The 26,575-nt window shown below is 29.6% G+C and overlaps 1 protein-coding gene across 1 annotated transcript in view; it reads left to right on the plus strand.

Annotated features, from left to right (window-relative positions):
- The first annotated feature begins 2,351 nt into the window (after positions 1–2,351).
- LOC129969492 (aspartate aminotransferase, cytoplasmic-like) overlaps positions 2,352–26,575 on the plus strand; it is a 31,558-nt gene continuing 7,334 nt past the window's right edge. The window contains exons 1-5 of the mRNA XM_056084092.1: positions 2,352–2,609; positions 18,179–18,360; positions 22,230–22,338; positions 24,690–24,802; positions 26,321–26,425. Coding sequence (XP_055940067.1) covers positions 2,441–2,609; positions 18,179–18,360; positions 22,230–22,338; positions 24,690–24,802; positions 26,321–26,425 — 678 coding nt within the window. The 5' untranslated portion in view covers positions 2,352–2,440. The remainder of the gene's footprint in view (positions 2,610–18,178; positions 18,361–22,229; positions 22,339–24,689; positions 24,803–26,320; positions 26,426–26,575) is intronic.

Consider the following 26,575-nt stretch of genomic DNA (forward strand, 5'->3'; position numbering starts at 1 on the left):
TTTCTTCAAATAAAAGTACAGATATAGCCTAGTGATAAGTTATTGGGGCAAGAACGATTACATCGCATGTATGTCGGCCTAATGCATGATAAATCTGGTGTTGTGGAGCAAATATCCTCTCGCTGGTATGATATGGAAGCTTGAAGAGAGGAATGCCAGCTCAGAATTCGTCGTCCTCGGCATCTGGCCACTGTTCAAAACAAGGAAATTTGTCCCATATTATTTCCCTCTCTTCAGAACAGGATATTAATGTTACAAATACTAAAAAAAAGTCCAAACAGGAAATACGTAATGAGAGAAAAGATTATCCTCAATTATTTTTAAGGTGGTTTAATAATTCATAATTTCCAGTGATAAATTTTAATATGATGATCACCACTCCATTGCAGATAATTTGACAATTTTGAAATTCATATATGTGACATTATAATCACTTACATGATTATATTAAATGCTCAACAAAATTAACATTGGTACAAAATAACGATGCAAAATGTTAAGTTGGATCGCCTTCTTTAATCTTCCTTGGCCAAATGTGATCACTTACACCTTTCAAAAAGAAAACATAGAATAAAGATTATTATTTTATTTTTTTACTCAATTTGTGCGGTAAGAAATTGGAGATATGAAATGATTTTTAATTTTTTTAAAAATTATTAAATGGATATGTGCAACAAGGTAATCAATTTAATAATTAAATTAAGTATTTATTAAAATTAGAATTGGCACATGATAATGAATGATAATGAAGCAAAGTGACACTGAAAATCTCCATCGGCTTACTTTGTTCAATTATCTTCAGTTGTAGTTTTTAGATATGAAATATAGATTTCATATCTATCATAAATCAAATTTATGATCAATTCAAGATAATCAAAATTATTAAATGCATGTGAAACAGGGTAATCAATTTAATAATCAAATTTATAATCAATTCAGGATAATCGAAATTATTAAATGTATGGGCAACAGTGTAATGAATTTAATAATTAAATTAAGTATTTATTAAAATTAGAATTGGCACACGATAATGAATGATAATGAAGCTAAGTGACACTGAAAATCTCCATCGGCCTACTTTGTTCAATTATCTTCAGTTGTAGTTTTTAGATATGAAATATAGATTTCATATCTATCATAAATCAAATTTATGATCAATTCAAGATAATCAAAATTATTAAATGCATGTGCAACAGGGTAATCAATTTAATAATCAAATTTATAATCAATTCAGGATAATCGAAATTATTAAATGTATGGGCAACAGTGTAATGAATTTAATAATTAAATTAAGTATTTATTAAAATTAGAATTGGCACACGATAATGAATGATAATGAAGCTAAGTGACACTGAAAATCTCCATCGGCTTACTTTGTTCAATTATCTTCAGTTGTAGTTTTTAGATATGAAATGTAGATTTGGAGTAACGGGTTATTTTTAATATATTTTTTACTCTTTATTATTTTTTTTATCTTTTCCCCATTCTTTTTCCCCACTTTTCTTTATATTTTTTATTCTTTTTTTATTCTTTATTGCTAATACATGGTGAATCGGGTGAATAAATATCATTTCGATTATCCTAAATCGATCATATATTTAATTTTGTATTAGAATTTTATAAAATATATGTCAGATGTATATACGATTTGAATACTTTAATATCATTTTCATACTAACTTCTGCTCACCAAAACTAATGTTAGCATTCAATAACGAGGAATCTGATTCTGTCAATTTTAATTTCGAATACTAATTTTATTCTTGTTTCAATATAGGCGTATGGCAGTAACCTGGTCAGCACAGGTCACTCCTTTAAGCACTTTAATTTTAATGAAATTGAATTTTAACGAGTACGAAAGGATTGAAACGTGCCAAAAATGTAATGAACGTTAAACACTAAAAGCAGGACAATAAAAATATTTCGTAAAAGCTCCAATGTCCTTAATCCACCTCGCATGTATAAACCAGTTTAAACCGAATCAATTCTCAATGACCCCAACTGGAAGCCACTACTGGCATAGTAAAAGCAGACTGGCATGTAAACCAAAACAGTCGAACGTCAGGCATTCTATAATCCATATTCAGAGAATGGCCCCAAGGCTGTTGATCCCACCGACAACAACGAACAAAAAGCAGAAGTGTTTATTTACATTTCTAATTTCTCGCGCTTTTACCTTTCTTAAAACCAAATCCCAGTACATATATTCCCGGAACAAAAACGTGCAGGAGCGTCAAATTACAGAAGGTCGGACCTTCACGGCCCGACCAATCTGAAGACGAAACTGCGGTGACGTCAGAGAGTCACTCCGCGAACGAAACAGAGGCTCGCCTGCATAAAACTAGAAAGTGCAAAAAGTCACAATCATTATGCGATATCTTTTACCGTAATCTTGCCGGAAATTCATTGGTAGAAAGTTGGTCCTGACTCCACCGACTACAATGATGTCTGACATGATCTACCCCTATGAGAACGGGCATCCCGATGTTCGACTTGGGGACGACTCCCTTTTCTCTACTGTGGAACCGGCACCCCCCGTGGAAATCTTCGCCCTCCACAAGGCCTACCATGAAGATAAATCACCCCAGAAAGTTGATCTCACCATTGGAGGTAAGATCAATTTGGGCAAAGTATCGTTACTTTGCTAAATATTAAACAAGTACACAGTTATTCATTTAACAGTAGACCTTCGCCCCTAAAATTTTTAGCCATGAATATAAAGCTTACTATTTATCGGCATGCGCTTTGAAACATTGAAAAAAATTAAGTTCTGAATACTCAATATATGAAAACTCGTCATGCAAAACACCTAACTTAACTGTATTATAATAATATGTTATAATGTTAATAAATCTGCTGAATAGTTTCAACACTATTTAAAGACTGAAAAATTATAGTGCTCATATATTTATTGTTTTCATGCATGCGCATATGTGAACAAACGGACTAATAATTCTAAATTCTATACTGAAATTAGAAAACTGGGAAGAAAATACAAGCCGAATTATCGAAAAATATAAACATCAAATATACAAATCAAATCCAAAATTTGAATTTAAATTTTAAAAAATATATATTTCTACTTAATGAGTATTAAAAATGTAATACTATACTCATGATTGAGCGTTCTTCATGCTTATTGAATATAACTAAATGAGTTAGTCAAAAGGTGAAATAAGAGTAGCTGCGTATACCTATTTTTATTAAGATATCTTTAAAAATATTACTCCAATGATGTTATAGTAATAGAGAAGTTTTTATAAATCAATCATAGGCTACTAAATAAATTTTGCATTAAGCTAGCTTTATGAATCTCCTGTATTAAAACTGACACCAAGCAAGAACATTAATCCGCATTTTTTTGTAATATATCATATATTATTACTCAGTTTTAGTTCATATTATAGTATTAGTTTCATTTGAAGCTATATATGAACTAACTTTCAGCTCCAAAGGATTCCAAGTTTTGTATATATTTTGTTTCAAAAACATCTTCGTCTCTTCTTTACGTAGTCCTGAGAAAACTTTAGATATAGTTGATTGGTTTCTTTTGTTGACACTTGAGAATAAATAAAAGCAGACCAATAGTTTCTAAATAATATTGTGACTAAAGCTGCGAAACTGTCAACGCTTGATTGCTTCAGAAAATGAAGATAGATCACTTTGAAATGGATAAAATTGACAGAAGACGCAGAATGTACATAATTAATCTTGGAAAATGTCAAAACTAAATGACAGTCAATATCTTCACATCTTTTCAGACTTTAAGCCATTCTTACAATGTTGTCATTAAAAAAGGAAACTTGGGGAAAAATAATTTTAGCTATGATTAAGTTCCAATATAAAATAATAGAAACAGGTATAAAAACAGGTATAAAATAATAGGAACGCGAAAATTTTCACATGTAAAAATTATTAGCAGTTTATTAATTATAAATAGATGATAAAAGTTGGTATATGTTACGAAATATAGAAAGATATTTGAAAAAAAACTACTATCTGCTGTTCTTCTTATGGTTGCATTTGTCATAAATGAAGATATAATTTTACTTACGATAAAATCGCAAAGGAATATTGGAAACACTACGATTTTCATACATAAATATGTTAATATATCGTTAACTGTAAATAATATGTAAAATGGATGGCATATTTAACAGAATGATGTTTGGCCATCATATCGTGTCCACTCTTGTCAATTCAAAATTTGAAGCTATAGTAAATAAACAAGGCGATATCACTTTTCGTATAACAGAATGCATTGTGATATCGGATGAAGAATTGCAGTAATAAAGGGAAAAGCTTTTGCCAAAGAATTAAATAACTGGTGAAATAATGTTTTAATTTATGAATACTATTCCAAAGATTAGCTTAAGAAACAATACCTTAAAATTTATACTACGTTTACGAAAACTGACTTCTATTGGAAGGAATTGCTTTTAAGTCATTATAAATAAGAGTTACATTAGGTAGATTATTTATTCTAAATATTCTATTCAAAAATAGATTCATTAAATATAATAAGATGTCCATTAACTGATTGGGATTACAATTGTCCATTAACTGAATTTGATGACTATTTCAAAATTAGTAAATGGACAAGTTTAACGTTAGGCTTAATTGAAATTTCTGGCGCATATTTTCGATGTAAAGCTTTATTCATGGATATTCTCAAATTTTCAATTTCCTATTTGAAAATCTAATAAACATTTAACTATCTTTTTCAAAAATTAAAGTGGTTTGATAATATTTCATAATGGCATTTAGTGTTTCTATTTTTATAATTTTGGAATTTTATTTAAAATATAAACTTTTTAAATGGAATATCTACTATAATTATATTACGATCGTCTTTTTTGGCGATATATAAACTCCGGAATATGAAATACAATCATTTTTTATTTGAATCTGATTCGGAGGTTATTGTTTGATAAATTGAACACTTAAAAATTTATAGGCAAAATGAATTAGCAATTAAAAAGTACAAAGAATATGATACTTTTTTATATGGAAGTTAAACTATATTTAAATTTAGTGCTTAAAACAGTGGCCGTATAGATTTGTCGATTGTCTAAATTTGGAACCTTACAGTACTGCCAGTGTGGCAAAATGCATTAGACGAATCAGAAAATTTATCTTTTTAATTTATGTCTCTGGATTTTGCTCTTTTTAAAATATATTAAATTTTTTTTATTTATAAAAGAAGTTTCAAATAAATAAATTTAGTTCAAATAAATTTGCTGAAATAGGAAATAAAATAGAGGTGAAAATAATGCCATTATTTTAGGAAAATACTTCTGAGTTTTAAAAATACAATATTCTTCGATATCGTCAATTTTTAAATTACATTTTATTTATCAATAAACTGTGGAATATAAATCTCAATCTTTTCTAAGACTAAAACTGAAGAGGTTTTGTGTAATTTGCAATTATTATTTTTTCCACTAGAAATAATTCTGCCAAAACAGAATTTTTCTTCACCAATTTAAGGAATATTTTTTTCATGAAACTTCTTATAAGATAAATTATGCGGCATTAAATTTCACAATAAGTTAAATGTCCGTGAAAACTGTTCGTTCATTACATATCCTGGTTTTCAAAATAGTAGATTTAAAAAGTGAGCAAATATTATGAATATGATTAACTTTACAAAATTTCAATTTCATGGCCTATATTATATAAGGAGCTATTGTAATCAAAATAATTTTCAGCCACAAAGTATACGATATAATTTTTAAAAAATACATACATAATATTATACATATAATATCATTGTACAAATATGACCAAATAAATGAATGAACCTGTAAAAAAATAACAGAATTAATAATAAAATATTGTTTATGTTTTTTTTTTTTTTATTTTCACTTCGTTTTGGTGGTTTGAAACATCATTATTTGAGATTTCCTAATTTTAAATTCTATTTATGTATTTATTTAGATTACCTCAACCCCCATCAACCACCCAACACAAGTTGAGTAATAGAGAAACCCAGAACTCAACCAAGTCCCAGGCTGAGATTCCCGGGGTCCATAGAATCTCTAATTTAAGACAAAAAGAAAATCTAATAACTTTTTTGTTTCCCCAAAAATGTTTGTTTTCTGTCTTAATTTTATTTTAGATGCAATCTGCTCAAGATTTATGCACTTATAATAACAAGAGAATCTAGATTTTATTTTTTTAAAAAAAGATTTCAAAATAACATAGGAAACGATTTCCTAACAAAAATTTTCTTTTGTTTAATAATTCCGTCATAAAAGGGCAGCAAATTCTTAAAAATTCTTTTCATTCAAACAAAAATGAAAGGATTTTGGAGCATGCGCCGTATTGTTACGAAATGCTGGAAAGTAATGAAAGTTCATCTCGTGTTTTGACTTGCTAACAACTGACATAAAAATTTAACGCCAACACATTCACAGCAATTCAGCACAGTTTCATTATAAATTCTCCTACTCACTTAAAAAACCTGCACGATGCTGCCAATGGAAAATAAATTTAACGTAGAAGCAGTGCTATGAATTTAGTGCTGAAGCCTTTTTGTTTTTGGTGCCAAAGGGTTATGCAACGGCGACGGTCAAATGAGAGAGAGAGTTTACTAGGACTCTATAAAGATGATTAGAACGATGTCTTGAACTCGTTTCTGTCCAAGAGTAGATTAGAATTCTGAAGCACGTTCAAAATTAACCAGGGCAAAAAAGTTAGGTTTGACACAACCTTCTGAATGCATTTTGTTCCATGTCCAAATAGAGGTTCCGCCTAGTTTCTACATGTGGGAGAAGGAAAAGTAAGAGTATTTGAGAGGTACTTGAGGGAATGGGTCATTGTAAACAATATCCATCTAGTTGATTAACCCATCGGATTGGTTACAGGTCACAAGTTCTAGCGTGAAGTTCAAACCAACTTGAGCTTGAAACGTGGATTGACTTCGTCTTCTGGCGAACACGTGAGGAATATTAATGTTGCAGATTTAGATTCGAGTATCTAGAGATTTCTGATAAGTGTTTTGGGGCAATCCAAAAATATTTATGATGAGTAGTGTATTTACTTGTCTTTATAATGAGGCGTGGTAAGTTTATTCGAGAATGTTGTTTTCTAGTTGTTCTGATTCATAAAATTCACATTCCATCAAAAATGTCATCATTTAGAATTAGTTCGGAAATTGTTTATAAGTGGTATGGCACAGGATGTATCAATTTCTCGTGAATCAAATTTTCTTTTTTCGGGAAAAGATGTCCATTAATACAAAACTTTTAAAAAAATAATGTTTTAAACGCCAGAAGTCTTCAAACAAGAAAGATGAATGAGAAAATATATTGCACTGATTGCTGTTTGATTTTCCCTATGCTATTGGCCGATATCTAATTTTTGTTTAAGATATAGTTAATTTATAGAAGCCCTCCAAACTAAATCTATTGGTTTATTATTAGCCTTTTTGACTTTTGGTCACAAAAACAAAATTTGACACAGGACAACACATGTAATCACAAGAACGCTCACCAAATTTCATATACATGAATGCGAAAGTATAGACTGTAACCACTTGACAAATTTGGTTCCAAATTTGATAAGGATCTCTAGTTTAGATATTAAATCATTATGCCAAGTTTTATCTGTCAAGCCTTTTTACATTTTGTAGAAATCGCATTCATTTGTACTGTAACAGCCGAGCATACAATCTTCTATTTAATCATTACCTTTCAATATTTGATAGAAACTACACATTTGATGCAAATTGCGTATCCAAAATTCATTCGTCTAGCTCAAAGCTATCTGAGTTATCATGTTCATACACAGATGTAATTCCACAAATGTTTTTTTTTTCTTCAAAATGTTTAGGGAAGTCTGAAATTTGGAAATTCGTCAAAATTTCGAGTTCGAATTGTTCTTTTATTACAGTACTTTCACTTTCTATGCTTTGCATACGAAAAAGTAAAAAAAATAATGCCATTTCGGATACTGTATCAGAATTCTAATAATTATAGATTTTTGTTTTTTCAGTCTTTTGGAGAAAGTATAGAAAATTTTATGTCTGCTAATATTATGAGAAAAGGGGGTTGGTTATTCGAACCCATACCGCTTTAATTCAGAATGATGGGTAAAAAATAATTGATTCAGAATGATGGGTCGTAATTTCGTTGAAATATAGTTTACATTTACTTCTAAATGGAACACTAATTGCATAAAACGAACTTATCTAAACAGCATGCAATAATTTTTAACAAAAATTGACCTCCTTAATGAGCATTATCATATTCAGTAAAAGCGGGGAATAAGGAAAATTTTTTACTATTGTGTGCTAAATAGGTGGAAAGCGTCACCTTCAAGTTAAAAGCAGAAAAAAAAATCGTTAAAACTCTGATTAAGAATTTATCATTAGTTTTTAGAATTTTGATGATATCAAAAACTAAAATCTTTTATAAATAAAGTATTATCAAAATATCTTCCTTTAAAAATAACAAAATACTAATATCACTCATAAAAGATATTGCATATTATGTGTGACACGCTTGTATTTGCATATTATTTATTTAACACTAACTGTGAGTAGAGTATAAGAAACATATGCGTTAGTTGGGAAGATTTACTATAATGGTGCCACGAGCATGAAAGAAATATAGAAATAACCAACTCTATTTCAAAATAAATAGATTGATTGAATGCCAAACGATTTTTTTTGTTAATACCGTAATGTTTTTAAACTGATTGGATGGCAGGTGTTTCTTTTGTTGAGTACTAAATATGCATCCAGTGAGCTTAGAAACATCAAGAAATTCAAAGTTGACACAATTATTCTCAGTCATCCAATCAATTTATTTCTTTTAAACTGGATTTGGTTATTCGCATATTCATTTCATGCTTGTGACGATATCATAAATAAGGTAAAACATAAAGTAGTATTTAGAGCATAACATAAATCACATGAATTTAAAACTATTAATACATACTAATCTTAACTAATGAAAAATAAAATTAATTATAATGTTAATAACATTATGTAGAATTTAGAACATAAACAGCATTAATTTAGGCTAGACTAAAACAAAATAACTTGAATTAAAGGCACAGATAGAAGACAGATTAGAATCTGGAATAACATAACATAAAACGTAATTTAGAAAATAACATAAATAACATTAATTTAGAACAAAATATAAATAATTTAAAATGAAATATAAATAATATTAATATTATACTACCATAAGATAAAAAAAAACAAAAAAAAATTAATAAGAAATCATCAAAGCACATATGTTTGTAGCTAATCGTGAAGAATATGAAATAAAGTATTAAATCCTGTCAAATGATTTGCATAATAAATTATGTATTCATTGTTTGCATTCTTGATAAAATTAATTATCTTGATAGAAGGACCTTGAAAATCTTACCATATGATCTTTTGTTATATAACTATCGTTCTATATTCTATTCACTAATTTCCTCCTTTTTAATTATCAAAAATGGAAAACAAATGGCTAGTATTTTTTTTCAATGATAAAAGAAGCCTGAAATAAATGTAAATTTTATATACTAATTTTTTATCCAGGAAGTAAAACCGTTAAGGCCTTTGAAAATACGTGTTATGCATGAACATTTTTATCAAATTCGCTGAGTCAAATAATTTATTAGGACAAGAGACAAAAAAAAGTGGAGTTTTTACCTTCAATAGAATTTATATTCTATGTCGATAAAATGACGATTTGTAAGCTAAGAAGATTTTCTGTAATTATCGTTTGCATTCAACGTTAATTCATTAGACGACAAATGTAAAAGAAAAAAAAATACTCTTTTGTAATTTTTTATACTTTTTCAGAACTATATGGAAATAACTTATTTCAGATTTTTCCAAAAATGTAAAGGATGTTTTTTTCAAAATTTGGTGATGTTTAATAACAATAGCTTGTATAATTGTACTACATTTTGAATATGTTATATTATTTAAAAATAATTAAAGAAATTTAATTCGAATTGAATATAAAGAAAAATGTGTATGCTTCATTTCGAAAACATATTTTATTTAAGATGTTTTTTTTTGTGTGGATAAAGTAACATTTTTTTTGTTACTGTCCTATGGAAATAGTTAATTGGAATTTTCCCTTCACCTTTTTTTTTATAGAAGTTATGTCTAGTAAATTTAGAAACACGATCTAATCATCCAATGAAATGCATTGCGATTTTTGATTTTACGATTAGCTTAAATTTAATTTTACTGATGAGATTCGTTATAATTTTACGATTAGTTAAATTTTTGGCTCGCGGTGTCTTAGTGGTGAGGCTTAAGCTTCGGAACCGGAGGTTCTTCTGTTCGAGGCCCTATTCTACCAAAGAAATGCTGTGTAAGCAGGCCTGATGCCACTAACTTTGCAGGGGTCAACTGTTCTACCGTTGGCGCGGTTGAGCGTGAGATGGAGTCATCCTTGTCATTTAACCAGGCTACAAAATTAGTTTGGCCTCAAAATAATCCCAGTGTTTCTTTTAGAAGAACAGGACATCAATAAAATAAATGAAATTGATGGAATATTCTAAGCGATATATACTTTATAGAATAGGAAACCAGACAAAGAAAGGCGGTGTCTTAAAATATCAACTGATGCAACTTTATATACAATAGGGGAAAGAAGATAAAAAATTCTTAAATAATAGAATTTAGAGTAAATATAATAAATAGATAACTGCTATAAATGTTGATAAAAGTTCAAATTATAACTCATTGATGTAAAATGAGCAGGTGGCTATGAAACATTCAATAGTGGCTGGGAAAATGTTTCACAATACTTGATATGACATGTATTATCATAGAATGTAATAATTAGAGCCATTATTACATTTAAAAGCAAAATTTTTTGTTTCATTCGGTATTGTATTCATATTATTTTCTAACATTTTATTTTATATCTGTTTGTAGTCTGTACTTGTAATTTTGAATAATAGCTATTTATTCTTTGTGAAAGAGTTCCTTTTAGGAACAATAAATACAATTTCAATATTATTTAAATTACATATGTAGGTCGTGCTTTCATTTTTGTAAATGTTGAATTATATACGTTAGAGCTTACAATTTCGAACGGACAGATTTTCTACATCTTTAACATTATAAGAAAACATTTTTTTTTTTTAACAATTCAGATGATCTGGCCACTTTAGACCAAATAAAAGAATCAGAGATGAATGCATTTGTTCTATTCCACTTCAAATATACCACAAGTTATGAAAATTTGTGAAGCACTTTTATGTATGATCTTAAGTAGACTAGATTGTTACAGCTTTATCTTTTCGTTTTTAAAATATGTTTAATTGCAGTAGTTGAAGTAACAAGTTATGATAAATAATTCGATCACAAGTTGGGTATTACTGTAATATTCTAAAAGTTGTATATTTCTTAACATTTAATAAATATAATGAAGCTTGATTTTAAGATTATATTATAATATTCATGCAATATTTACAGATTAAAAAAACGCTTACAATTTATAAGAGTTCAATTATATACAAAAAAAATTGTTAACTGCAAACATAACTTGCATATTGCAAAAGTGTAAATTGTGCAAGAATGCGAGTAATTAGCTATAATCTCCTATCTGTGATGGAGCGAGATAATTATTTAAAAGCAAGATATTATAAACGAACTAGTAATACCATCTGACGGTGACGTTACAAGTTAATTTTATAGAAATACTGAACAGAAATATTTTCAGTTTTCAATGTTCCATGCTTAAATATCATATGAAATACGAGCATTACAATTTAATAAGTAAAATAGACGAACTTTTTGAGAAACTTAGATTAAATTTGTAAGACGAAGGATAATAAAATCTTTCTTAACCTATATATTAATTAGACTTAGATAACATATTTTCTTAGTAAAAATTACCATTATGGAACAATTTATTCTTTAATGTATCGTAAATAAGAATTATTTAATAAGATGAGTATCTATCTGTCATTTCATAATTATTTGTATATTTCTATATTTAATTTCATAACTAAATTCCCAGCCTCTTTTACTTATATTTTATTACATAAACCTAATATATTATTAGATCAAATTTTATCATCCCATCGCCATATAATTTGTTCATTCAAAATTTATAAGATTAAATATTCTATAAAAAGCCATTAGTATTTATAACCGGCATAATCAACCTACATGAATGTCATTTGCTTACAAAAGAGTATAACATCCTACGTCTGAATCTCATTACTTCCTTTAAAACATCTACGGTATGATATCTGTAACTATATCGAATATTAACGTAAAAGTAATTCAAACCTTTATTGTCCATGAAAAGTGAAAACGGAAACGTAGCATGTCCTTAGCTTTCCAAAGAGGAAAATTCAAAAGAATAATCTACCAAAGATCTGCCAGTATTGTGAACTTAATTTATGTTAAATCAGATATCAATGGCAAATGTCCACTCGCTAGTGTGACTTAGGCATATTTTTATTATATAATATGAACTTAGTTCAAATCATGCGATTCCTCTCATTATGGTCGCCATATTGTTCCGAAATAGGATTTTAACCCAATTAAAATAAACTAAAGCCATCTTATACATTGGAACATTCTTTCTCACGAACGAAACACTCCACCCTCAAGACGAGTTGAGATGTAGTAATGCTTTATAGCCATCTTATTTTTACACTCTTCCTTTGCTAACCAACACCTCTTTTCTAACCAACCATATGTCATTAAAAATACCTTAGAGACAGAAACAAATGACATTTCAAGCTCAGAGACATAGACCAAATGAAACAAATGTTGTTAATCTTTGATGGGCCATGGAATATAATGTATTTACCTTCTGCTGACTTTCCTATATGTTGACTTTAATGTTATTCTTTTCTGTTAGTAGAGGTTGAAATATGTCATTAGCTGCATCATCTCATTATTTAGGAATCTCTTCAAATCTGATTATTTGTATTCAGTATATTTAGAATATCGTTGCCGAATATCATATAATGTTCATAATGTGTAACATGATATTTTAAAATTTGATCTATTAACCATGATTTCGAGAAAAAAATTCGACATACGAAACTTTCCATTGACTTTCATATAAACTTTCCGTGTTGTGTCTACAAAATAGGATGTCTCAAATTTTCTGTCTTCAAACTCTTTAATCTTTTAAAATAGAAAAGCTGCACTTATTTCTTACTAAAATCAGGCAAGAAACTATAAACCCTAAAAACATAAATAGAATATTATGCTGCATTTAGTAAATCCTAAAACTGAAATCACATAAATCGGTAATCAAAGACAAATATTGGCTTACAGTATTTATCATGTTATTAACCCATAAATATAGCCATAACATCTTATCTTAGCTTATCTAAACAAGAGAATCTGTAATAATAAAACTGTTCAACCATGAAACAATAGAGGTAAATATAACAACTGTCTTCACTGCCGGTAAAGAATATTACACAATATACAGACCGATATAAACAAAGTCGCGAGTTATTCACCGAATATCGGATTAACTTTTCTCTTGCCACGTGGACGCACTCAAGTGTTTCGCGAGGTCGAAAAGCTGACAAATTAATCCGGGAGAGGTTTCTAAGGGTCATTTTCTTTGACTGGTGAGAAAAGATTCAAAGGTTATCGATTTCAACAGAATGAGAAAGTATAAACAATTATTTTAAATCAAGGCCAACTCCCATGTCATTCTGAGAAGCGATTTATTCAAAAGTCTATACGGGAAATCTGTTATAAATTACCTATTTACGCATTAATCTCTGTCTTAACTATTCAATTAGACCTGGCAGCCTTTCAAATGGCTCAAAAGCATTAACATCGATAATTCACAGAATATCGTTTTTGAAAATTCTGCTTCAAATAAAGAATTCGAATACCATTCCCAGGTAGAACAGAATGTTGCACAATAGTATACGATATTGTGCGCTATTGTATCATATTATTCAATATTCAGTTATATTATGCAATATTTCGAATATTGTTTAATAAGCTACAATACTGTACAATTCAGGTGTGCTACTCGAATTAGTTGTAATTTTTTTTCTAATGTAAAATCTATCCTATGGTAGGCATAGTTTGTAGGCATAGTATCCATAGTGTGATAATTTAACATGTAATTAATTTGTATCATGTTTTGATAATTTAACTATTATAGTTGTTCCTATTGACATTATAAATGAAAAAAAAATTGAAAGAAAAACTTTAACACTGTAATTACTTTAAAACGGCTAATGAGCGTATATTGTATGTGCATTTATTAGATATTGAGACAAACGAAAAGCTTTTATTATTTATTCTCCGATTCTACATTCATTCATTTTACTTAGATAATCAATGGAGGATTTCTGAATAGGCAGACCATGCATCTGCCTAAAGTTGCTGGACTGAAAAGGAAGTCGTATGTAAGGGAAGTCGATTAAAAATTTAGCCTAGTTGTCAAATAAATAAATTTTAAAAACACATTTTTATTAAAAAATTATTAATACTAAAATATATGTATATATTGAATTAATAAAATCACTAATTAAAGGTGAACTATATAAACAATGAAATATTAATCATTTCTTAGCTAATTATATTATATTCCATTTAATAGTCTCTGTAAAATAATAATTATTATTCTAATATTTGAAATTTACTTTTCATAATCTTTTAAAATAATTAAATGCTTACATTTGTAATTAAGAAAAATCATAAAATTTTTGTTATTTTTCCAAGTATTTTGCTACTTTAATTACTTTTTAATTAACCGCTTAACTTTTTATTTTCTTTACTATCTAATAAGATGACACCTTCTATTTTGGGAATATTTTACCTACATTATTCCGTGAATATTGAATTTTCAAATGTTAATGGACTTTAGAATCACCCAGTATTCAATGGTTTCAAAAATTAAATTGACTTGGTTCACATCACATGTATCACATTCACTTGAATGACCCTCAACAATCAGATTGCATTAAAAAATTTAAAGTGATACGACGTAGATGATATAAAATTTTTAACTACATATATAAATTACAAAGTGAATTGTCAAATAAGTCGTAACTTCTAGCAGCGGAAGATCTACAATTAAGATAATATTATCTAGAATGATATTGAAAAAAAACTATATATTGTAATTTCCACTTGATAGATGCAGAGCATTTCACAGTTCAGAGTACTATCTCAGGCTTGAAGGTCATCTTACTATAAAACTGATAACAATCAGGAAGGTCACCTAGAAAATAATCGTTTAGCTAAAATAAATTGACATTTATACACATATTAAAGCAGATGGATGCAAAATTTAGAACAATGATGATGAAGAATTTAGAACAAGGAAATTTAGAATAATTATGAACAAAGATTTATTTCTTACGATTTGAAAGATTGGATACTGAAAAGAAAATCAAAATTGGTCACATTTGAAAATAAATTATTCTAATAGTATTATCCATATTGACTTTAAGCGAAACTACTTATTGTTATTTCTATTTGTTTAATGCAATAAAAAGAAATCAAAGCTTTGTACACATTCCCAGACATTTGCATCATCTGCTATAATCACCTTCATGAAGGTCATCGAGGAAGCTCTGCTAATTTATCACTCATGGCTTCGTTGTAATTAGTGCTAAAAGATCTGCGATCTGATCGTCAGTGATCAGAATTTAAACTACATACAAAAGAGGAAAATGGTCACTAAATGACCATGACAAGATACATGTGCAATGGGTTTTTTCCAGTAAAAGTTGCGACGTTAAATTTCGAAGAAATCTTGTTACATTGAAGTTAATTTCTATATTTAGGATAAAGAGGAAGTGTATTTTTCAGTACGTTAGAAACCCAATCGAATTAATGGTCTACATTTCTAGAAATCATAGAAATTAAAGGAGCATCAGAATATAAAATCGGCAAGAGAAAAGTGAAAAATCAATGTGATAGCTAATTTTCAAAATAAACCAACGGGTTTGTCCTTAACAAAACTTTCTTGCGTATTCTATAATAAACTTGTCACGTGGGAGATATTGTACGCCTTCCATGGTATTGGCATACAATAATGACGAAATATTAACTTTTCGCGCGAATTTAGCATTTTTACTGAATCTATTGTGTCATCTTTGGCTAGTTATTTGGCGATTAATACCTGACAAGCTTCAATTGTATCAAAAATTAGAATTTGCGTTTTTGGGACATATTTGCAATTTTAGTTGCAAAATCCCTTACCGAATTTGATATATTTAAGTCATTGCATTTTCGAATTATCAAGTTAAAATGTTTCTGAAAGTACAGACCATCAGGTTGGTTTTGTCTCAAATTTTGCCAAGTATTTACTCTATAGATGCTTCTGTGTACCGAATTTTATCTATCTAGCTTTCTCCGTTTTGTAGTCATCGTATACAAACTTGTATTTGAACAGCCAGACAGACAGACTTCCCCTGAACAGATTTTTCTCAAAATTTGATAAAAATCTGCAAATTTGTAGTAAAGACAGCATACCGAATTTCAACTGTGTTTTCAGGTGCTCAAGGTGTTTTTAAGTTATCATTGTCACAGACAGACAGACGAACATTTCTCAAAAATATGTTTTTCGAGCTCAAGGAGGACCAAAACATGGAGACTCGTCAAAATCTCGCGTTCGAATTTTTTGACGATCACTATATTTCCTCTATACTACATATACGACAAAGTAATAAAAATAGAGATCTAAACATCTTATATCTTTTCGGTTTCGAGTTATTTCGCAGTTTCAAAAATTAAATTGTACTTTTGAGAAACAAAGGCGATTAAATGCTTGTTCAGGGCTTTTAAATGCCATCCATCTTGTCAGTAGCTTTTTATCATCGACTGTTCAATGATATTTTGTCGAAGATTTGTTGTACTGTTTCTATTCATTGTGGTAATAACTGGAAGTCTTTTGATTTTATATGTTTTAATGCAATAGTGTCAAATAAATAAAAACGAAGTCACATTGCTTGACTTGGGAGGGACTTTTTAAGAAAAATACGCAGAGACATCAGGTCATCTTATACGTATGAAATACGTGGCAAGAATTAAGAATTTAAACTTCTGTTGTTTCGTTTTCTTTCCAAATTAAATTTATTTAGTATTTTTTTTAAATAAATCATTCACTTATAAAATTCCAGACAATCAGGGGCATTTTATTAAAATTCAGTGTTGGTAGTAAAATTATCGAAATTATGATGAAAAGAGTGAGCAAATTCTAAGGGGATTAATCAGAGGTCTTACAATTTCATTGGCACATGGACCTTGTCCATTCCACTTGGAGTGAAAAATTGATAAACGCAATTTGGTTGTAAATTAATTAAATTTATGTCAAACGAAATGCTATAAATAATGAATGATTCACTTCTTTTAAGTTACAAGATCCTCTAATATTAATTAACAGAATTATACAGAGCGATTAAATGTCTAAAAATGGAAGTGTTTCAATAATTAATCATATTGATGAGTTCTATATTCCAAGAGTTCTTCTAACATTATCAAACCCCACAGTAGATCCCCACCCCCCAATCGTATCAAACCCCACATTAGAGTGGGGTTTCGATTAAGAATATCGAAAACATCTAAGAATATCTTTTCTAAACAAATTTGTATAGCACATTGTCCCTCTGGTATTCGAACTAAAGACAGTATCAGTGTTCGGAAAACCTCTTCAAAGTGTAAAAGCAAGTTTTATTTTGGGTAGTTTTGTGGATCGGGTTGTCCTTCCGAAGGTCACGATCCCTCACAGCTCTGTCTTAGGAGCTGTTTTCTTGTTGGGTATTATTAGACTTGTCAATCAAATTTTTTAAGCCACTTCCTTTGATGATTAAGCCAACGCTTTATACCCTCATCAATAAGGGGCGCTTTTGTCAACATCTTTTTTTTTAGTACATGGGACTAAAAAAAAATCATGGTTCTTTCCACTTTTCAATGGGGAAATTTGGAGATTCTTTTATTTTTTAAGACGCGATTTTTTTAGAAGATTTTTTTTGAAAAATTCATCATACTCGTGCATTTAAGATAATAAGTGAATAAATTTTTTTGATGACAACTCAAAAAATAATTGCCTTTCTTTAGGTCTTTAGTATGTACTTCATTTGAATTTGTATGCCAGTACATCAGTTCCATTTTTCGGTCTTTACTGAAATGCCAGTGCTAGTGTACTTTTCCAGTTACTATCAAAAAGATAAATCATGTTTTTTGCTCCTCTTTCCTGTAGCTTACCGAGACGAGGAGGGTCGTCCTTGGGTGTTGCCAGTGGTCAGACAGGTGGAGGAGGAAATAACATCTGGCCAGAACCTAAGCCACGAGTACCTGGGGCAGCTGGGATTGGAGGAATTGAGCTCCGCGGCTACCAAGTTGCTACTTGGTAGCGACAACATTGCCCTCAAACAAGGCAGGGTAAGGAGTCTTTCTATATAGTACATAATTAAAATATTTACTGCCCAGCCAATGTATAGAGTGAGCACAAATCATTAACCTGATTGCATGAAATAACCGTTGAAGATAATAATATTAATAATATAAAATCTCTATTATTTCATAATCAGTCCTGTTCTCAGTTTTTTTGGGTCATCAAACAAATGCAGTGTAATGTCCTGATCTAGACTGATCAAATAACGAAGCAGAATTTCCAGACAATTCTTTATTTTACAGCCCTGTATATACAAAGAACAACTTGTTCTAATCTTGGTTAAATAAATAGATATTTACATCTGTAGTAGGATATAGAACAGTCAAAATCGGAGGTTTTTCTTGAAACTCAGTTCTTTATCTCGTCAACACGACCATTCCAGGGGTAGTTTCTCAAACTCCGAATTCGTGGGCGTCGTCCAACACTTCCTGCAATCCATTTCTTCTCTCCTCTCTAAAAAAAAATCTCCACGCTTTATTTCGGCGACAATCTCCGCCTCTTAATTTACATTGGTCATTTGAGCTCTCCTTCGGCCAATCGGGGTTCAGCCATATGCTCTCTCAGCGGCGCCAGTGGGTCGTGGGAAGGTCCTTTCACAAAGAGAGACATCTAGCATCCAGATGTTCGGAAACCCCTTTCTCTTTGAAGGTACTGTCGATACCTCTGGGACGAGGAATTCCATATGTGGTCTTTCATTGTAGTCGCTAATGAACAGATGCGAGACCACCCAGGTGAAAAGATCCACCATCTGGCTATCTCGAGGAGTTTAGTAAGTAACAGCGACGACACAATGAATCGGTACAACACAATGTCTTATCAGTACTGGGAAATGGAGGATGTTACAGCAGCGTCTAATCCGTACGTATGAGAGTAAAAGAAATTTTAATTTTTGACAAAATGAAGCTGAGATAAAAAGTGCAATCCTTTTTTACGATTTTAGGGAAAGAAATGCGCCATTTTTGTCCTTAGCGGAGTTTGGACATTATTATGGATATTTCCTTCACCATTTCGGGATTGACAATCATTGAAAGCGAGAATGAGAAGTGCTGTTTCTGATATTACATAACAAATCTTGGACAATTAAGATGAAAATAGCTTCTGGAAATCTTTTGAGATACAAAAAAAGATCGCGCTGAAGCTAACTGGTTCCTAAGCTAACTGGTCTAATTTACAAGTTTAATTATGGAATTTATGATTTACCAAAAAAAAACAACATCTGTCTGCGTAGAATAGTGGGTAATAAATTTTTATAATTAGAGCAAGACTTTATGTTCACCAGGCATAACAGGACAGAATTTGTAATTATTAAATACACAGAGACGCACTTATCTTAAATTAGCTGAAGTCAGTTTCAAATCTCATATACCAATTGAAACGTGGTAAAAATACTGGCGTTTTAAAATTCATTACAATACCATGAGGATCATGATTGGCAAAAGCAGAATTCTAAAGCACTTGTGAGCAATTTCCTATTTCTGAAAGGAATCTGAAGAGTTTTGACTTTCCATTTCAATTTTATAATGTAAAGTGAAATATTAATATAAATCAATCGCAGGAATTAAATAAAATTTTCTTCCAGATGATCAATTTACAAGATCTCTGTTGCATAGATAGCCTGTGTTTTTCTTGCACTTTTGTTAACAACATAGACTTTCTACTTAAAATAACGCCACCGAGGCCTATGACAATAAAAATCGAATCTTCAGAACAATTTTTTTATTTCTTAATTTTGCATAAATATTTTATGATTTTGATGAACCTGCATTACATAGAAAATGAAAGGTTAGGATTAAAATTGAGCATGCAGCACGATTTGTCTATTTTAACTATTTGGAAGAAGATGGTGTCTTTTCTGGAAAAATATAGAGTTTATTTGGAATTAATAGAACATGATGATAATTGAAACAGAGTACGATTCCAGTCTGACTCTAAAATTCATAGAATTTCCATTCTTAAAATTCGCAGATATTTGCTAGTCATTTGCTAACCATTACAAACTTTCCAATATTGTCCCATGAGTCTGATTATTATCCAATAATCTGACAAGCACGTTGAGCCATAGCTGTGAAAGTATAATAATCATGATATGATGAGATATATTTCTTATCCTCTGAGCTTATGAGTGCACCAGCGTCGAAGCGTGTCGAAGAATTCCAGTTAGCTCTGCTCCAGAAGGTCGTAAACAAACTGTTTTGAAGTCTAATAAGCTTCATATCTTCCATAAACCACGGAAATAATAAATTTTTCAAATTTAATTAGAAAGCCTACCATTTTTTTTTTATATTTTATGTTTTATTTGTTTCTCTTTTATTATTTGTATTTTCATGGCATTAGATAATTTCATATATATTTTATAAACGTTCTTTTATAAATCTCTTATTTCTTTCTATCTATTAGTTTAAAAAAAAATTCTGTTTCACTCTTCTCTAAGACTATATTATAATGACCTCCATATATTGTCACGTAGGTACTTTAGTATGGAACTCAATGACACACACAAGAAGTAGAGCTAAACCAATTTATTAACTCAACTCTGAAATGAGAACACAGTGACTGACAGATCTTCTGCTTTTGTACTAGCATGGAAAGTTCCAGAATACTTTTCTGGAGACAGTAAGAAAAGTCCAGAACACTTGCCTGGTAAACAAAAGAAATGTCCAAAATCTTCTGGAACATGAAATAAAAGAAAACATAAAATCGAGGAATTAAATACTTACCCAGACTGTGAATCGCATTGTCTCTTGCGGTATTCGAACTTACGATCTCTTGATTAAGAGACCAGTGCTATGACCATTCGGCCATTGAGAGTCGACTGCCTCGTTTCAATGCGGCAATATCATTATTATAATAATGTCAAAGATAATGAGCATATAATACTTTTTTATGCTTTTCTGAATTAATAGGCTCTCGGCTAAAAATCAAATCAACCCCAACTTAAGATTGATTGCCAAAGTTGAATTTTTTAGGCTGATTTTTCGCCCAGTGTCATCCTAGCACTTTTTTATCACAAGCCTAAAAGCTGTCTGCTACCATATCTTGTAACATCAAAAACGGCGGAATTTTGGCGTGTTTACGGAAATTTAGTGCGATTTTGTTGTGATTGGTGACAAATCGAGCATTAATCTGAAGTCTTGCTTTTCAAGTCAACATTTCGTTTAAAGAATTTCGGAATAAAATCGTAATAAACAAATCAAGTTTTAAGTTTCTTCATATAGTGTTTTCAAGTTTCTTTCATATCTGTTCACTATAACTGTATCGTTTAATAAGGATGATTGCCCTAGTTGTCTTTTCTCACAAAACCAAACTTCAAAGTTTTGCTTAATAAATCACTATTTCTATTCAACATTTATTTGTACAATGACATGCAATATCTGTTGTGTACTACTCCATTCCTACTCAACTAATAAAGGATTAGAATGAGTTTTGACGCTCTGGTGTCAAGGGTCTTCCAATCTGTAAAAATGAGAATTACAAATATTCAATTTAAAAAAAATATCTTGCAATTCCACTCAAATCAAGTTTGATGATAATGTCATTGCTAGGTTCAAGAAATATCATTAATTTAACTATTGTATTTTCTTCATTTATCCTTTTGAAAAAAATCTATGCATTAAAAAAGCAATATCTTATTTATCGTATGTAGCAGAAATTCGTCTCAGTTTCTTGATCTGTACATTAAAGAATTCTTTTTTTTTAAATTTAGAAGTATTGAATATGATCCTTGCTTTCTGATCAGCAGTTTATTCCTAACTGCATCTAGTTTTAAAATATTTTTATTTATTTTCTTTCTTCATTCTTTCCTTCTTTTCTTTCTTACTTACTTTTTTTAAATTTATATTATTATGCTTTTTTGTAGGCTTTTGGTGTACAGACAGTTGGAGGTACAGGAGCTTTACGAGTTGGCGCAGAATTCTTAGTGAAATGTGCCAAGCTAAAGTCCTTCTATATGGCCGATCCATGTTGGCGTAAGTTTCATACTCATATAAAGTAGAGTTTATGAAGCATAGAAGTTTTATAATAAATCAATAATGTATGACAAAATATGATTTGAATGAAAACATTCAGGCTGCAATGAAAATTAATTTTATGAACGTGCTAGCAATCAGGCAAACTGATTTAACTGATATTTGTATCTGATTGTATCATTTGTAGTTTACACTTCTATGTTTTAAGTCCACTGATATAAAGAATTTTGTTGCTCATCTAACTGTAGGAATCCAGTAAATAAGCAGCTAACGGAAATTGGTTGATGTATAATCTATGATGTATTAATAATTTCTTTGTACACCAAGCAGTTATTTGCTCTGACTAAATTACTAATCTCCATGGTAAACAAAGCATTACTTCTAAATTGATTAATCTAAAAAATAAATCTGATTAATAATAATATTAATACATGACAATTAATTAAAACAAATCTACTGAATGCTATATGATAATTTGGTCATTTTCGAAAACATATCTGATGAAAACTAAGATATACGTACGACTAAAATAGCTTTTAATTAGTTGCATAACTTTTTGCATAGCAAATTACAATTAATATTGAAGTAAGAATCTTCTCAGGAGCATATTATTTGGACCAAAAATGAATTAAACATAAAAATGATTGTCATAACATATTCTGGTTATTTTTAAATCTGGCTCAATATCATTAAGTCTGAATGACGACTTACACAAACATTTCAAATGTTAATAAAGGATCAGATTTCAATATTGATGTAGGACATACGCAACAAATTTTACTCTTTCTTCTAACTTAAGACTTTTGTTCTATTTTATTCATCATATATGCAATTCCCGCCATTTTCAACTATATTACATATATTATGTCAAAAAGTGAAATTAAATATCGTTTTTTAAATGAAGAAATTGATCAAAATATTGAGATCAAATTCTCCGAATATTGACAAACTTTTTAAATGTATATTCAAAAAGAAAGCCTAATTCATCCTGGCTTTGATCACATATTATTTATAAAGAGTATTATTAAATTTGAAATGCACAAATGTTAATTAAATATTCAATTATTTAGAAATGAATCGAATTTACACCCTTTTTTCGTAACAAATTTTCCTTTTATCCCCGAATTATTCCTGAAGAAATATTTTTTTAAAAATCATCTTAAAATTAAAAATTTTACATCTGCGTAACTTTCTCACAAATGTATTAAATTATATTATTTAAATATTATTTAAAATTATTTATTATTTAAATATTATTTAAAATTATTTATTATTTAAAATTTAATATGTTATCGAATAGTTGGAGACCATTTTGAATGAAAGACATTTATGGATACTTCGTTGCTAGACAATGGGGAATCTTTAAAGAATTCCACATTTATTTATTAAATTTTTCTTTCTGTTTCTTTTTTTTTTCCACTTCTAGAAGAATACTAAAAAAAACTGGAAAGCAGACGATTAATAATTCATATCAGATATACCTACAGTTATAGGTGTGTTTATGTACCTATTAAATATTAATTAATTAATTAATTATCCCCAAATACTCATTAAAACCTTTCTTATAATTCAGTATTTGTAGACAAAAATTGAAGTATTTTTATAATAAATATTAAAAAATTAAAGAGAAAATTAGCTATTGACGATATTTTAAAATCGTTTGGTTAAACTGATATTTTCATTTTAATTAAATATCAACACTATAATTCAAATTATAATATCGTTAAAATATTAATATCGTCAAAATTAGCTATTGACGATATTTTAAAATCGTTTGGTTAAACTGATATTTTCATTTTAATTAAATATCAACACTATAATTCAAATTATAATATCGTTAAAATATTAATATCGTCAAAATTAGTTATTGACGATATTTTAAAATCGTTTGGTTAAACTGATATTTTCATTTTAATTAAATATCAACACAATAATTCAAATTATAATATCGTTAAAATATTAATATCGTCAAAATTAGCTATTGATGATATTTTAAAATCGTTTGGTTAAACTGATATTTTCATTTTAATTAAATATCAACACAATAATTCAAATTATAATAACGTTAAAATATTAATATCGTCAAAATTAGCTATTGACGATATTTTAAAATCGTTTGGTTAAATTGATATTCTCATTTTAATTAAAAACTGTTATACGTTGAACGAAATTTATATATTATAGTATTTTATATAAAACTAAAATTTTCAAAAGAATATTGAGAGTATTTTAATTCTGACCAAAGACAGGTGCATCAACTAGTGTATTTATAAATGCAGTTGTTAAGTAACACGCGTTTTGAAGAAAGTATCGTTTATTTCATATTGAAGAATGTCTTCTTTTTATTACAGCCAGCCATCATCTCGTATTTCCTTATGCCGGATTTGCTGTTTGCCGAATCTATCGGTACTGGCATTCCATGAAGAAATGCTTGGATATAGAAGGCTTGCTTGAAGATTTAAGAGTAAGTATTCAAGAATGAGCGCAGCATTTTAAGCAAACTACAATTTTTTTATTATAGAAAATGAATGATTCACATGCAAGCAAGGTTTTCGATGTTTTCCCACAAACCAATGGTGGTGCGATGACTCGTGTCTGTTTATACCCTATGGCTAAGCCAGAACGATGCGGGAAATTTAAAAAATAAATATAAAAACGATGGTGGTTTATCAGCTGAGAAACGAGCATTGCTACGAAATATTTGTCTGTAGAATTAAATTCAAATACAATTTTATAAACTTCCAGTGGGTGTGGTCCCTCCAGAGCTTTCTCTCATACCCCAAATAAAGGAGTTGTCCTAGCTTTCATCCGCGTAAAAGTGTGATCTTTTTACAGGGTCAATGCCTTTTAGATGTCTTTTTTTGATCGAATGATTTTAAACTTCGACCCTAGATTATCATTTTAACAAGAATCTGAAACACTGAATTTCATTTAACAAAGTTGTATCATTTCATATATCAACTTGATTGACATGACTAAATCAGTACTACTGATATTTTGGGCGGACAGCTGGTCGTCAAAAGAGGCTAGTACTTAATAATACTTAATGTAATTTACAATATACTCATATTGCAACATAAAGTTTATTATAGCAAATGAATGGTAATGGACAAGCGCCACATTATTGCGACGTCCGACGTTGGCTAATAGTAAAAATGACTCTAACATTAAATAAAGAATATATTCAATGGAAAGCATGTTACAGAAACACTAATCATTTTTGAAAACTGGGTTCCTTTTACGTACATACTCACAATCACACGAACAGATAATGTTCCAAATTTGTAATATTGCTTTCCACCCTAGTAGGTTATGCTAGTAAGGAAGATAATTTTACAGATAACTCTTAAATTCTGAATTAATGACGAGTGAATGATCCTTGGGCTTGTTGACTTCTTGGTGACAAAATCAAAAATACAGAAACTATAAGAATCTTGGCGATAATTCCATTAGCACGTTTCAATGGCCTATATAAAAGGTTCTTTGCCATGTCTAGAAAATTATAAAAAACTTGGAGACAGTGTTGAAGTCACTGCGAGGAGAAGACGAGTTAAGAGGCATGAGTAGTCGTGTGAAATCTCTCTCCTGCGAGAGAGATTTCACACGAGAAATTTGAACGGTTACAACTCTTTATTACAACTCTTATCTCCTGCGAGAGAGATTTTTCTGAGAAATTTGAACGGTTACAACTCTTTATTACCGATTTGTTGTTTCGTGTATTGCTGTTTACTGCAAAGACTATTCTTGTGTACGCTTCGAATGTGGTCTCGTATAGAATAAAATGCCATTATTTGTTATTGAGTCTGTTGGGTGGGTTACCATACACCCCTCCTCCCTGTGATGTCTGAAACGTCGATATTCATTATAATCTCCCTATCCCTTTTTGTTGATTATGATACTTTCTCTCTAAATGTTTTAAAGTCATGCAAATAAAATATAATAAAAGTACTCTAATAGATAAGCTCTTTTTATCCCTTCCAAGGATGCACCTCCAGGTTCCGTTGTGATCCTTCATGTTTGTGCTCACAACCCAACTGGAATAGACCCATCGAAAGACCAATGGATGAGAATTGCTGACGTCATGCAGGTCAGTTATTATTATTTATTTTTTATTTGGCTCGGCTTTTTTCTTCTTATTTTTAATGCCAGAATTTTGCAATCAGTTTTAATTCATTTCCTACTGCTTGCTCTCAATGACTACGTAATATTTTAATAGTTTCAAAACTTTACAATCATT

The sequence above is a fragment of the Argiope bruennichi genome, chromosome 5, assembly GCF_947563725.1.
Source record: "Argiope bruennichi chromosome 5, qqArgBrue1.1, whole genome shotgun sequence".
Classification (NCBI taxonomy): Eukaryota; Metazoa; Arthropoda; class Arachnida; order Araneae; family Araneidae; genus Argiope; species Argiope bruennichi.